The 15,042-nt window shown below is 49.3% G+C and overlaps 1 protein-coding gene across 1 annotated transcript; it reads left to right on the forward strand.

Annotated features, from left to right (window-relative positions):
* LOC113898559 (UL16-binding protein 3-like) lies at nt 1-2,416 on the forward strand. Its single transcript, XM_027551826.1, has 2 exons — nt 1-1,404; nt 2,293-2,416. The coding sequence occupies exons 1-2, from the start codon at nt 1,056-1,058 to the stop codon at nt 2,406-2,408; spliced, it is 465 nt and encodes a 154-aa protein (XP_027407627.1). The 5' UTR covers nt 1-1,055; the 3' UTR covers nt 2,409-2,416.
* Nucleotides 2,417-15,042: the final 12,626 nt, after the last annotated feature.

The raw sequence follows: 15,042 nt of genomic DNA on the forward strand, positions 1-15,042 counted from the left end.
TCTTTCCCAGCATCAGGGTCTTTTCCAGTGACTCAGTTCTTCGCATCAGGTGGCCAAAGTATTGGAGTTAGTTGCCCCAGTAAATAACCATGTGGCTCATCGGGAGAGTATGGAAGGACTTCTGCACTTGCTGTGGTGATGAAAGGGCCCTCCTCACTGGGACGTGGCGTCTTTCTCCTGTGACCCGTAATTATAAACTCTTCCTTCTCCAACTTGGGGTTCTGTGCTCACCTGTCACCTCTTTGCCCCTCTGCCTGTGATCCTGCTTCCTCAGGAGCATCCCCTCAGGCTCCCCATCTCTCACAGGACATGGAGTTAGATTCTGACAGCCCGCTGTCATCTAGGCTTTTCCTGCATAGCATCCTGGCACGTCTCTGCAAAGGTTATGATGCTGGGATCGGACCTGGTGGACAAGGGGACACACCCAGGAAGTGTGAAATTTGCCAGGCAGGGGACTCCTCCTTTTCCACAAGGAGAGGAGGGGCACTGGCTGTATGGTGTGTGTTGTAGGGTGTCATTGCTCTGTCAGCCCAGCCCTGCACTTTACTCTGCTCTCACATAACTGGGGGAAGGGGCCTCAGGGTCTTTTTCCCCAACCGCATCCTCACTGTGTTTTGCCTTTACAGACCCTCGTTCTCTTTCCGATAATTTCACCATCGATTCTCGACCCAGAGATGGTCAGCCATGGTGTGAGGTTCCAGGAGAAGTTGATCAAAAGGTCTTTCTCTCCTGTGACTGTGGTACAGCTAAGATCAAGTACGTGAGTCCATTGGGAGAGGAAGTGAAAAGTATGAATGCCAGGGAAGCACAGTCTCCGACTCACACACTCGGAGACACTGGAGACTTGCTCAAGGAGCAGATGCCTGACGTTACACCGGAGAAACACATAAACACATAGAAAGTCCAAATGCAGGAGGAGTAGACTGGGGGCTTAGCTGCATCTACTGTTTTTGGGAGGAAAAAAAAAAAAAAAGGATATTGTCCTTCCCTAGTAGTCCAGTGGAAAGAGCAGCTGTTGCAGGAGAGGCCAGGGCCAGATTAGCTGGGCCCAGGGGATGTGGACCCAGGTGGGGCAAAGAATCTGTCAAGCTCAGAGGCTGAGCTCTTTCTTTTCCTCGGTGGGGTCAGGCCCTCTGACCCTGCAGGCCAGGCTGACATGCTGGCGAGAAGATAACGGACTCATCAATGGATCCTGGCAGTTTGGCTTCAATGGACCACTGTGCCTCTCCTTTGATGTGGACAATGGACGCTGGAGAGTGCATCATCCTGGAGGGAGGGAGATGAAACAGAAGTGGGAGAATAGCAGAGCTGTGACCGACTTCTTCAAGAAGGTCTCCAGGGGAGACTGTTGGCTCTGTTTTCAGGCTTTCTTGGAGCACTGCAAGAAAATGTTGAAGGCCACAGGTAAGTGAGAAGAGTAGGAGAAAGTGGTAGTTCTCACATGGTGACATGGACCCACCCCTCTGTGTGTGTGTGTGTTTGTGAAAATGATCCGTCAGAGGTGAGCTGTCCTGGGAGAACAATGGCCCAGGGATGCTCTGTCATCCTCCTTCGTCTTCCACCTCCTGGTGTGTCTCCTCACAGCACAGGCCTTTGTACTGTTGGACATGGATTCTCACTGATCCTAAACATGAGAGCATCTCTGTGATTCCAGTCTCATTCTTACTATTCCTTCTTTCTTTCTTTTTAATACATTCTTATGCTTTCTTTATTTATTTATTCATTTTAGTCAAGTTAGATATATTATCTCTCTGTTTGGATTAAAATTTCTCACCATTTTTAGAGTACAAGATACAAAAAAAAAAAAAAAAAAATTACATAGACCCCAAAGTATAAAATTGACCCTCTCCTTGCCATAAGAATAAAATTTAGTATTTCCTTTTCTACTGTTCAAAGGCAACTTGCAGTTAGCTATTCACTAAACATGTTTCAGAGACTACTAATATTCCCTCTTTCCAGAGCCTTCTTTTAAATGTCACCAGTCCTACTTCTGGAAATCTGTCAATAGCACCTCTACTGTCAGCTCCTGAGGACTCCATCCTGATGTCACCGTCTCTGATGTCACAGCAGGATGAGAGACTCTGTTGGAAATCTTGCTTCCCCATTAGCTGTCAGAGCCCATGGGGACTGGGCTCCTCCCTCCCTCCCATCTCGCCTGAGGACCTGTCACAAGGGCCTCCACATGTGGGTGCAAACAGGCTGCATAGTAGGGGTACCTGGGTCAGGGGGGCTGAGGCGGCATCTGCTGAGTTTGGGGTCTGGACAAGGGCTTCACCCTTATTCTCCTTGCAGCATCACTGACCACGGGCCCCCCTACAGTGAAGTCCTCGGCCACAGCCATCAAGCACATCACCTGGATCCTCCCCATGCTCCTCACCAGTTTCATCATAACTGTCTTCCTGGGCTGAGTCCTTTCCAGGAGCAGGTACTGAGGGCAGAATTCAGAGGGAAGGCAGGGGCACAGAGCCTGGTGTGAGGCCGGGGAAGGTGAATCCCAGCCAACCTCTGCCCCTCACTGAACCTCCTCACCCTGAAAATGAGCCGGTGAATAAGATCACATATGACCCGAGAGCAAGAACTGCAGACCCAACTCCAAAGGCCTGTTCTCACAGGAAGTGGCCTGGGTCAAGCAGGCAAGGCAGGAGCCCCACAGCAGAGACTGTGGGAAGGGCTGAGGCCAGGCCTGTGCTCCTGGAGCAGCAGCAGGTCTGACTCAGTGTGGCCTGCATGTCACCAACCTCCTGGGGACCCAGAGCCTCCATCACTAAGGGGTCCTGCCTTGAGCAGAGGTGCCTGGGGATGGGTGGGCCTGAAATGGGGTGGAGGTACACAGCTGGGAGGGACCAGTAAGAGATGGGGGGCAGGGACTCTGGTCCTGAAAGCTGTCAGCTGCTGGCTCTGAGGCTGGAGGGGAGCGAAGGAAGGAGGTTTGCCTGCAGCCCCTGAAGGCCATCAGGAAGCAAGATCCCTCCTCCAGGGACCTGCTCCCTGGTCCTTTAGGCCCACCTCAGGGAGGATCTGGACCTGAGTAAAGGGAGCCGATTGATTCCTCACTGGCTCCAGTCCTGAGCCTAAGCAGGGGGTTTTAGAGCCTGGGGTGACTCTGTGATGCAGGAAGGAAGGAGGAGGTGACAAGAAGCTGGTGGGCCTGGGGTGGGGGTGGGGGTGGAGGACAGAGGAGCCCCTCAGTGAGGGTGGGGCTGGAGGAGGGGTTGGGGAGGGGCAACCCCAGCAAAGTGACAGGAGTTCCTCAGCCTCCTGGACCAAGGCCTCTTTCTTTTCTGCAGGAGACGGTACTCCCAGGAAGCGCAACAGATGCTCTGTCTGCCTCTCTCCTGCTCTTCACTTTAGATCCAGGAGATCAGACCCCATGAATCCTGAGACTGTTTTCTGGTTACGGTGACACAGTAGATGCATCACCTCATGTGCTTTATCACATTTGGGGAAATCCTATTCAGCATCTCTAAAAAAAAAAACAACCAGAAACAATTTATTTCACCACTTTCTCCTGGTGCTAAGTGATGGAATTTCTACACGGAAATGCTCAAGTCTTTGAAGAAATCTCCACAAACAGGACATTTTTCATCCTATTCTAGTTTGTGGATAATTAGACTCTGCCTTGTGACCTCGTTCTTGCAAATGATATTGCAAGAAAACTACCATCTGCTATTACAGGACTCAGGGATTCTCTCTGTGTCTGGAGAAATCACCTCAGCCTATTTTCAATAGAAGAAAGTTTTATTTATGACTATTTCCCTTAACAATTTATTACGCTTAAAGTGAAAGTGTTAGTCACTCAGTCGGGTCCAACTCTTTGTGACCCCATGATCTGTAGCCCGCCAGGCTCCTCCGTCCATGGGATTCTCCAGGCAAGAATACTGAAGTGGGTTGCTGTTTCCTTCTCAGGGGACCTCTCCAACTCAGGGATTGAACCCGCGTCTCCTGTGCTCCTGCATTGACAGGCGGATTCTTTACCATCTGAGTCACTGGGGAAGCCTATTTATTATGCTGCTACCGATACTGCTGCTATGTCGCTTTAGTCGTGTCCGACTCTGTGCGACCCCATAGATGACAGCCCACCAGGCTTCCCATCCCTGGGATTCTCCAGGCAAGAACACTGGAGTGGGTTGCCATTTCCTTCTCCAATGCACGAAAACGAAAAGTTAAAGTGAAGTCGCTCAGTCGTGTCTGACTCCAGCGACCCCATGGACTGCAGCCCACCAGGCTCCTCCATCCATGGGATCCTCCAGGCAGAAGTACTGGAGTGGGGTGCCATTGCCTTTGTGCTATTTAAATAAAAATCTCAGTACTCCAGAAAACTTGAAGTGTTTAAGATTTTTGTTTTCTAAGCCACAAGAGAGGTCATGACGTTTCACCCTTTGTCCATCTTGTGGGATTCGACGTACCTGGCGATTCTGAGGACACATGGTCTGAGAGGACACGTGCACCCTGTGTTCACGGCAGTGCTGCTCACAGTAGCCGGGACCTGGAAGCCACCTACACGTCACCCACAGATGAATGGGCAAAGAAGATGTGGGACATATACACAGGGCAGTATTTCTCAGCCTCAGAAAGAATGAAATAATGCCCTATGTAGCAACATGGATGGACCTGGAGAGTGTCATATTGAACGCTATACGTCAGACAGAGGAGCAGAAACACCTTCTGACGTCCTTCACACTCAGAATCCAAAAAGCCGTGATACAAGTGCTCTTACTTATAAACCAGAAGGAGACTCACAGACTTAGAGAATGAATTTATGGTTGCCAGGGGGAAAGGATGGGGGGAAGGGATAGTTAGGGCATCTGGGATCAACATGCACACACTGATTTATTTAAAATGGATAACCAGCAAGGACCTACTGTATAGCACATAGAACTCTGCTCAATGTTATGTGGCAGCCTGGGTGGGGATGGGAGGGGAGCTGGGGAAGAAAAGATGCATGTATGGAAGTGAAAGTGAAAGAAGGTTAGTTACACAGTCATGTCTGACTCTTTGGGATCCCATGGACTGTAAGCTGCCAGCTCGTCTGTTCATGGAAATCTTCAGGCAAGGGAGTACTGGAATGGGTTGCCATTTTCTTCTCCAGGGGATCTTCACGACCCGGGGATTGAACCTGGGTCTCTTGCATTGCAGGCAAATTCTTTACCAACTGAGCCACCAGGGAAGATAGAGACATGTAAGTAAGTAAGTAAGTAAGTAAGTAAGTGTTAGTCGCTCAGTCGTGCCCGACTCTTTGCGACCCCATGGACTGCAGCCCACCAGACTCCTGTCCATGAGATTTTCCAGGCAAGGATACTGGAGTGGGTTGCCATTTCCTTCTCCAGGGGATCTTCCCAACCCAGGGATTGAACCCGGGTCTCCTGCACTGCAGGCAGATTCTTTACTGACTGAGCTACAAGGGAAGCCCTGTATGTGTATGTTAAATCCCTAGCCTAGCTTCTTTGTGCTGCTCATTCAGAACTCCTGCACTCCTCTCTGGGTGTATATTTCCGCCTTGCTTCTGTCTTAAATAAACAAACTATTTCTGTATGCCTCCAGTAATAACTTTGGTATCTATTTTTACAGTTTTTGCCTCCTTGAAACATTCTTGCTTTCAAAGATGGTAAGAGCCAAGGGAACTTTGCATCTCGCCCCTGGTGTTTAGTGTCTAGAATTCCTCATTTTACACCAAGCTACCCAGGTTCAATTTCTGGGCAGGAAACTAAGATCCCTCTTTAGCACCACTCACAACTGTCTCTCTGAGATCAATATTAAGGAAATATACACCTTATATTACTACACCTTATATTAAGGTGTAACTATGCACCTTAAATATACAGGTAGGGGGGCTTCACAATTTTGTCATGGGAGATTTCGCCTCTGCCAAGAGTTTAAAAAAAAAAAGAAAGTCCTTCCAAAGTTAACCTGGTTCATTCCCTTTCTAGGCCCTTTAATGGCTATTGTTGTTCTTTCCTTTCTAGTCCTTGTTTATTTAACCTTTGATTGACTTTGTGTCTGTAAGATCTACCAGTTTGAAATAACACTCATGGTGGCTCAAGGAATATAGCCCGTTCCAGTGGAGGGTGGCCCAGATCCATGTAGGTCCTTGTGAGGGACTTCTGCACCTTGAGGGGCTCAGTTCAGTGGTCCCTGTCCAGCAGGGAGAAGTTTTGATAGAAGAAAGCGTCAGCCCCTTAAGCCTTAAGATTAAGGGTGTAGAACCCCTCAGTGGGGAATGAGACAGGCTGGGACAGTTTGCTGCAGTGAGTGTACTTGGACAAAAGTCACATCAAGCATCAAAATACAAAGAAATTGTAAGGGGCTAAAAATAATTGCATCCACGTGCAGTTGGGGCAAATAACAACAAGATACAAAAAGACCAAAAACCCAAGGCAATTTCAGAGCAGCCAGGCGCAAAAGCAGGGTACTGGTCATGATCCCTGCACACAGCACCACCAAGGGGGAACAAACCACCCAGGTCACCCCCTGGCCTGAACCCAGGATCTGCCCTCACCCTCATCTCATATGTGGGACTGGCTTCCCCCGCCTCTGGAGCCAGCAAGGGAATATGTTACTTGTTTTTGCTCCCTCATGAGTCCCAATAAAGCTTCTTTCCCCCTGAATTTGTCTGGCCTTTTACCAACTTCTATTGATCGAGTCCAGGAGCACTGGTCAGTAACACAGAAGGGCTTTTGCTAAAGGTCAGGATGCTGCTCCGAGATGGTGTCTCCACTGGGCTTCCAGCAGAAATAGGGGTTGAACATATGCAGATCCCAGGTGGGGATGCACCGTGTCAGGAACAAAGCAGGTGCAATGGTTGATATGAGTAGAGAGACGGGACGGCTGCCAGGTCCTGACTGCAGAGTGTGACTCTGGTTCCCAGCACAGGGCGATCCTAGAGGCAAACACCCTGGATGGGCGGCCAACCTAGACACAAACTGCATGACTGAAAGGAATGAGACAAGGGAATGCCCTGGGGCTCCACTGGTTAGGACTCTGGGCTTTCGCTGCCAGGTGCCCGGGTTGATCACTGGTCAGGGAACTAAGATCCCCAAAGCCAGGCAGCTGACCAAAAAGTCAAAAACCCCAGAAACGAAAGAAAATAGAACACAAGCTGGATGATCAGGATGCTGAAAATGGCCATCCCAACAGCTTGTCTGGATACTTTGCTCAGTTTCTAGAACTGAGACAGTTATCAGAAGAGAGAATCCATTACTAGAGAGAGATGCCAGTTTCCAGCAAGAGGGCCCTCTTATCACCATAGCAAGCGCAGTGCAGCAGTCCTCTGGCCTTCCCCATCCTTGGAAGCCACATGGCCATTGACTCAGGTAAGTGCACACTGGGAAGCAGAAGCCATCCCACATTCCTATGGATCCAGTGTGTGACTCACATCATGTCCAGGGATCTGAAGCATCATCGCTGCCCTGCTGTTATCAATGTGATGCATGAAATGCAGGGTACTGAATATATAACCATCCTGCATCCTGCTTATAGGGGTATCACAGTGTGTGAAGACCCACACAGTGGTTATTTCACATTTTCCAGATTTGAACCAGTGATGGAAAAGTCTCTGTAGTTAGGAATGGGGTGAAGGCTGCCATAGTTGAGAAGTACGAGTACGTTCTCATATTGCCTTTCCATTGCTACAAAGAGAATGTTGCAAGACCACCCTTTTCTGGGTAAAATGACAGAGATTAGTGACAACCATGGCCTGAAAGCATGCAGGGCTGTGATCCCTTCACATCTTCTTTTTATATCTGCCTGGTATAAAGCATTTCTATCAATGGCCAGACACTAAATATTTCAGGGTTTGCAGACCAGAGGCCTCTGTAACTGCTCAACTCAGCTGTGGAAGGTGTTCATGGGAAGGACATGAAGGAAAGAGTGTGGTGGGAACTGCCACTGGGACCCTAGGACCCTGTAGCACCCATGACACAGAAGTCCATCCAGCTGGGGAAATCGTGCCAGAGGTAACCTGCCTGCCTGCTAAGTCACTTCAGTCATGTCTGACTCTTTGCGACCCTATGGACTGTAGCCCACCAGGTCCCTCTGTCCGTGGGATTCTCTGTGCAAGAATACCAGTGTGGGTTGCCATGCCCTCACCCAGGGACAGCTTGTGACATCCTAATCAGAGCATCACAACCCAGCCCCACAGGGTCAGAGGCATGGCCACACCACTTGTAGTGGGGAAAGCCTAACATTTAAACATGGCTCCTGTTATGGTCCTGAGTCTGGTAGAGAAGGGACCTCCAGTCTTGATGAACTGGGTTCATCCACTCCGTAATCATTACTGAGAGGCCAGCTGTCATAGGATAGAAGTGATTGTGTGGTTTGGCATAAGCAGGGCCACAGGGAACAGATAAGATGACAGGCAGGGGACCAAGACCTGACAGCAGAACTGTGGTACCTCCCTGTCCTCTGCTCACCTCTGTGGTTACACAGGGTCCCCGTGGCCCCTTGGACCGAGGAAGCCACTCTACAGCAGAGGAGGGGGACCTTAGCCTGTAACTGCAGGACCCACCCTCCTATCACATTCCCACCAACAGAGGCTACAAGGCAGGACAGGGCAGGGCTGTGACTCATAAACAGGCAGCTGAGGGAGCCCCTGGATAATTGCCCAGGTGATGAGTCACCCAGTGCTGGAGTTCGCAAACCAGGGCAGTGGTCAGAGGGATTCCTTTGGTTTTTCACGTTGTCTTTGCCTGTTGTTGCACCACAAACCTGGAGGTGCACAGAGACAGACTCCAAAAGGCCTGAAGAGACGAACGGATTTATTGTCTTTGTAGAAGAGTTCTCCAGCTCCTGTCTTAATCAATAACCACTATAGGCTGCCATCTCCATGATTTGTGGACGATATGAATGTGGGACCCAAGGGTAGAAGTGGGGGTGCCCCTCCTCACCCTCAGGCCCCGTGTCACACTTTGGGCGATGATCTCCCGACCCTCCTGAGGACCAGGCTGGGAGGCTTTTGCTGGGGTAAGTCCTCAGGCAAGGGGATAGGATGCCAGTGGTGGAGAGTGTGATTCGTGTCCCTTCACAGGTGGGAAGGTATCGGAGGCCCTGGGCTTCTCGGGATGCAAAGATGTGGAATGAACTTAGTGAGCTGCGGGGGAGGAGCTGTGACCACTAAGGGGATGTGTCTGGGGAAGGGAGAGCCTGGGGTGGCACAGTGGTTTATAGCTGGTAAAGTGGCCTGGGAGTCAAGGGCAGGGGGTCGTGTGGAGGAGAAGAGTTTGTGTGAACAGATGAGATCAGTGGTGTGTGCTTTTCAGGGGGTGTCCCGGTTCCTCCCCACAGGAAGGTCGCCTGTCCCATCCCTGCTACAGGGCTCCCACTCCTGGAGGCATGGCTGAGGGGCTGGGAGCTTAGGGATGGCAGTGTTTCCTGCCATGCTCTCCTTGTCCTCTCGCCTCCCCACCTCCCATTGTGTGAGCATTGCTATTTCAACAAGTTTGCCCATTTGCTGGCCTGAAAGTGGCCAACCAGCCCAGCAGGTGCCAACAAGGGAAGGAGCTCACCTAAGGATTGAGGAGGAGGAGGCGTAGGCAACACCACGCCCGTGGGCTTTCTAACCAAGGCCAGCTCGGGTCCCGCTCTCTGGTTATGATGCATCATCCCCGCCTTCTCTCAGCAGGTTCACTGGGAACTCACCACGCTGCGCTTCGTGGACACAGTTGGGCAGCAGAAGCAGGACCAGGAAGCACGACTGAAGTTGGTGCCAGCAGCCCTTGCCACCTGGAGCCCCGGGGTGACCCACCCTTGGGGAGGAGCCTGGTTGGCCAGTGGAGAAGGGAATCAGTCCCCAGAGTCCTCCCACTGGAGTCTCTCCTGGGGGCTCCCCCAGGCTCCCCACACCCTCTGTGGGACTGATGTTCCTCAAAAGTTCAGTGATCTGTCCCTCACCTTTCTTCTATCCATCCCTTCTCTGGATCCCCGTGGTCCTTGTGTGTTTTTAGCGGCACTAACACCTGATAAGGGGCTTCCCAGGTGGCTCAGCGGTAAAGAATCCGCCTGTCAATGTGGGAGATGTCTGTTCCATCCCTGGATGGGGAAGATCCCATGCAGGAGGAAATGGCAACACACTCCAATATTCTTGCCTGAGGAAATCCCATGGACAGAGGAGGCTGGCGGGCTACAGTCCACAGGACCACAGAGATACGACTTAGTGACTAAACAACAACTCCTGAGACGGGGGTTGGCGAGTCCTCAGCATGTACAAATTCAGGGTTACCTGCATGATCTCCTCAGGTCCTAAATGAATGTTTAGCCTCTCTTCATTCCCGTAGGTAGCTTTTCCCATTTACAAATGTGTAAATTGAGGCATGTCAAGAGAAGAAACTAGCAGAGTCAGAATTTTGTCTAGATTCCTGTTTCTGGAGGTATCTATAGTCCACATCCGTGAAACTGCTTCAGGTACTATTTCCAATCTCTGTAGCCCTCCACCTCTGACCTCACGCCTGGGGATCTGGGGTGAGGCCGGGCATCAGGGACATGCCTGGGGTGAGTCTGGGTGCCCAGGTCCCTGGGCCCTACACTCCTCACACGGGGCCAACCTGGCCCATCTCTGATGGCAGCCTCTGACTTCCTCCTGTTCTCCCAGTCCTTCCTCCCTGTGGTCTGAGTCTACCAGGCGCTTCCGGGTTGCCTCCTCCAGGGGATTCAACCCAGGCTCCCGCCCCCAGCCCTTCATAAGGGAGTGTCTCCCCACACAGCTCACCTGGCCCCACCAAGCTCTTGCCCCACCCAACCCTGAGTCCTGCCCACACTTGTGGGTCTCTTGTCCTCCAACCAGCCTCTCAGCATAGGTCCGTCCCACACAGAGACTTTAGTGAGTCAGTTGAGAACCTTCTTGCCTCCTTTGCACCTGTTGATTCACAGAATTTGCTGCTCTCCGTGGGGGGCAGCTGGGTGACCCAAGGTAGAGCATGGTGCCAGACTGGTGTGAGTCAGGGCTTCTACCAGATAAGGCTGTGTGTGGCAATGCAGTCACACAACTCATCAGGATCCCAGGGACCTGCAGAGATTGTCTTAGCCTGGGCTGGCATCACATGGAGGTGGGGCAGAGCTGAAAGATTGGCTAGAGCCAAGCTTTGGCTTCTCCCTGTGTGTCTGTGTGTGTTTTGGTGGGGGAATGGATTGTGGGGAGTCTCCTGTCTGGAGCTCTGCTGGCTGTGAGCCCCAGCCAATGCTAGGCATCGTCTCCAAACGCTGGCCAGAGCACCAGACACTTTGCAATCTGCTGACTCTGTGCTGGGACAGGGAGCAAGCAATTCTGTGCCCATGGTCTGTAAGAGTGGAGTCTCCATTTCCCATAGTCCTCCAGTACTCCAGATCATAAACCCTCTTGGTTTCTAAAATGGGGGTGGGGGAGTGGGGGCATGGGGCTGCTTCTTCCAGCACTGCACCAGGGCTGGGGTGCCTGATGTAGGGCCAAAACCTCCTGCTCCTTAGGCAGAATGCTCCAGTTTGTGATGACCTCTCCGTTTGAGAGTACCTGGCCAAAGGGTCCCAACTAGATCCCTTCTTTTCTGCTCCTGCCCTTCTCAGCGTGGTTCTTTCTCTATTTTGGTTATAGAGGGGATGTTCTGCTGGTGTCAGGTCGGTCATTTTCTCGGAAAGACAGCTGTTTTGTATGTGGCTGTAGTTTTGGTGTGTTCATGGGAGAGTGGAGCTCAGGGCGTCCTACTTGGCCATCTTGATTTTTGCCTTTGTGTGATCAATGATCTTTCATGTTAGTATTTTAATTGTTTTGGGGTGCCAGGAATCATGGGCACATTGCCATCCGATATGTGTGTGTGTTCTAACTGTTCCGTTGACCCGCCCATCTTCTCCTGAAACTCCTGAATCCCTGAGACACAGCAATATCAAAATTAGGCCAATTAATAACATTACCTCTACATGTCCCATTGACAGGAAGAATCATGCCTCTCTCACTTTAAATCCAAAGATAGAAATGGTTAAGCTTTTAAAGAAGGCACGTCAAAGCCAAGATGGGCCAGAAACTAGCCCTCTTCCCCCTAATAGTCAAGTTGTGAAGCAAAGGAAATGTTCTTAAAGGAAATCAAAAGTGCTCCTCCAGTGAACACGCAAAGGAGAAGATAGCAAAACAGCCTTACTGGTGATATGGAGAATCTTTCAGTGGACTGGAGGAAAGATCACAACACTGCCTTAGGCCACAGCCTAATCCAGAGCGAGACCCTAGCTCTCTTCAAGTCTACAAAGGCTGAAGGAGGTGTGGAAGCTGCAGAAAAAAGAGTTGAAAGCCGGAAGAGGTTGGTTCATGAGTTTTAAGGAAAGAAGCCATTTTCCTAACATAAAGCGCATAAAGTGGAAGAGAGAGGATTGATGCTGAAGCTGCAGCAAGTCATCCAGAAGATCTAATAAAATAATCTCTGAAGATGGCTATCCTAAATTAGAGCTTTCCAGTGTAGAGAAAAGAGTGTTCTATTGGAAGAAGATGCCCCTGAGGACTTGCATAGCTAGCAAGGAGAAGACAGTGCCTGGCTTCAAAGATTCAAAGGATAGGCTGACTCTCTTGTTAGGGGCTAATGCAGCTGGTGACTTGAAGTTGGAGCCAAGCCTCACTTACCTTCTGAAAATCCTAGTGACTTTCAGGATTATGCTAAACCTGCCCTGCCTGTGCTCTGCAAATGGAACAACAAAGTCAAGATGACAGCATATCTGTTTACAACACTGATTACCAAAAATATTAAATCCATTGTTGAGACCTACTGCTCCCAAAAAAGATTCCTTTCAAGATATCACTGTTCATTGAGAAAGCACCCAAGGGCCCTGATGGAGAAGTACAATGAGACTCACGTTGTTTTCACACCTGCTAACACAGCATCTGGTCCCACCACTTCACAGGTAATAGATGGGGAAACAGTGGAAACAGTGTCAGACTTTATTTTTTGGGGCTCCAAAATCACTACAGATGGTGACTGCAGCCATGAAATTAAAAGACACTTACTCCTTGGAAGAAAAGTTATGACCAACCTAGATAGCATATTCAAAAACAGAGACATTACTTTGCCAACAAAGGTCCATCTAGTCAAGGCTATGGTTTTTCCTGTGGTCATGTATGGATGTGAGAGTTGGACTGTGAAGAAGGCTGAGCGCCGAAGAATTGATGCTTTTGAACTGTGGTGTTGGAGAAGACTCTTGAGAGTCCCTTGGACTGCAAGGAGATCCAACCAGTCCATTCTGAAGGAGATCAGCCCTGGGATTTCTTTGGAAGGAATGATGCTAAAGCTGAAACTCCAGTACTTTGGCCACCTCATGTGAAGAGTTGACTCATTGGAAAAGACTCTGATGCTGGGAGGGATTGGGGGCAGGAGGAGAAGGGGACAACAGAGGATGAGATGGCTGGATGGCATCTCTGACTCGATGGACATGAGTCTGGGTGAACTCCGGGAGTTGGTGATGGACAGGGAGGCCTGGCGTGCTGCGATTCATGGGGTCGCAAAGAGTTGGACACGACTGAGCAACTGATCTGATCTGAACACAGCATACGTTCTGCAGCCCACGAATCAAGGAGTAGTCATGATGTTCAAGTCGTGGTGTTTAGGAAATAGTCTCTGTAAGGCTATAGCTGCCACAAATAGTGTTTCCTCTGATGGATTTGGGCAAGGTCAATTGAAAACTTTCTAAAGTGAGTTCATGATTATAAGTTCCACCCAAAACATTCATGATTCATGAATAGAGGTTGAAGTTTCAACATTAATAGAAATTTAGAAGAAGTTGATTTTAACTTTCTTAGATGACTTTGAGGGGTTCAAGAGTTCGCTTTTGAAGAAGTAACTACAGATGTGGTGAAAATAGCAAGAGAGCTAGAATTGGAAGTGGAGCCTAATGTGAAGATGGGACTGATGGTTGCAATCTAATGATAAAATTGGAATAAATGAGAGTTGAGTCTAACGGATGAGCAAAGTGGTTTCTTGATATAAAACCTCCTCCTGGTGAAGATTCTGTGAAGATTGTTGAAATGACAACAAAGGACTTAGACTATTTTAAGTTTAGAATAAATGTAGTTGAAAAGGCAGGAGGAGGATTTGAGAGGATTACCTCCAATTTGAAAGAAGTTCTACTATGGGTAAAACGCTGTCAAAGAGCATTGCATGCTGGGAGAATTCTGTGAAAGGAAGAGTCGATTGATGTGGCAAATGTCATTGCTGTCTTTTCAGAAACTGCGCTACCCACCAAAACCCTCAGCAACCACCACCCTAATTAGTCAGCAGCCACAGACACTGAGACAGGACCCTCGACCAGCAAAAACATGGTGACTCCCTGGAGGCTCAGACGATGCTCAACATATTTTATTTTAGAAACAAAGTGTTGTGTGTTAAGGTCTGTACATTGTTTATTTAGACATAAAGGTATTGCACACTTAACAGACTTCCATGTCAACACAGTATTATGTGCAGTGGAAATTCCCTTTATTGTGAAATTTAATTTATTGCCCTGGTCTGGAAGCCAGCCTACAGTATCTCTGAGGTTGGCCTCTATCTACATGGCTTTTAGAGTATGTTTTCCATCCTGGAACTAACACTCGGATGGCTGCATAGTAGGGTGAACACAGACCTACTGTTGGGATATGGTGATATATACATTTAAAAATCCAGAGAATTTAAGGATCACTTCACAGCTGGACTGCATGTTACTTTAGGAATGATCCTTAAATTCTCTGTTTCCACAAGAAATAAAGCATTATCACTGGTTTTATTTAATCCCATAATGTGGAGGAATGGAGACATACCATGACTTTTCTCCTGGATTAGAAAACAGGCATGAAGTACTTAACTTTTCTGCAATATAGAGATGTTGACTTAAGAATCACTATAAAGGCTTCCCAGGTGGCACTTGTTGTAAAGAATCAGCCAACGAAAGAGATACAGGAGACACAGGCGACATGAGTTTGATCCCTGGATCAGGAAGATCCCCTGGAGAAGGAAATAGCAACTCACTCCAGTATTCTTGCTTGGGAAATCCCATGGACAGAGGAGCCTGGTGGCCTACAGTCTATGGGGTCGCAAAGAGTCGAACATGACTCAGCACCAACTA

Source organism: Bos indicus x Bos taurus, chromosome 9 (genome assembly GCF_003369695.1).
Source record: "Bos indicus x Bos taurus breed Angus x Brahman F1 hybrid chromosome 9, Bos_hybrid_MaternalHap_v2.0, whole genome shotgun sequence".
NCBI lineage: Eukaryota > Metazoa > Chordata > Mammalia > Artiodactyla > Bovidae > Bos > Bos indicus x Bos taurus.

Coding starts and splice junctions, on each gene's coding strand:
- LOC113898559 (XM_027551826.1), top strand. CDS start 1,056: ATGTGGACCCAGGTGGGGCAAAGAATCTGTCAAGCTCAGAGGCTGAGC. Junction 1,405..2,292: donor GAAAATGTTGAAGGCCACAG/GTAAGTGAGAAG, acceptor TTCTCCTTGCAG/CATCACTGACCACGGGCCCC.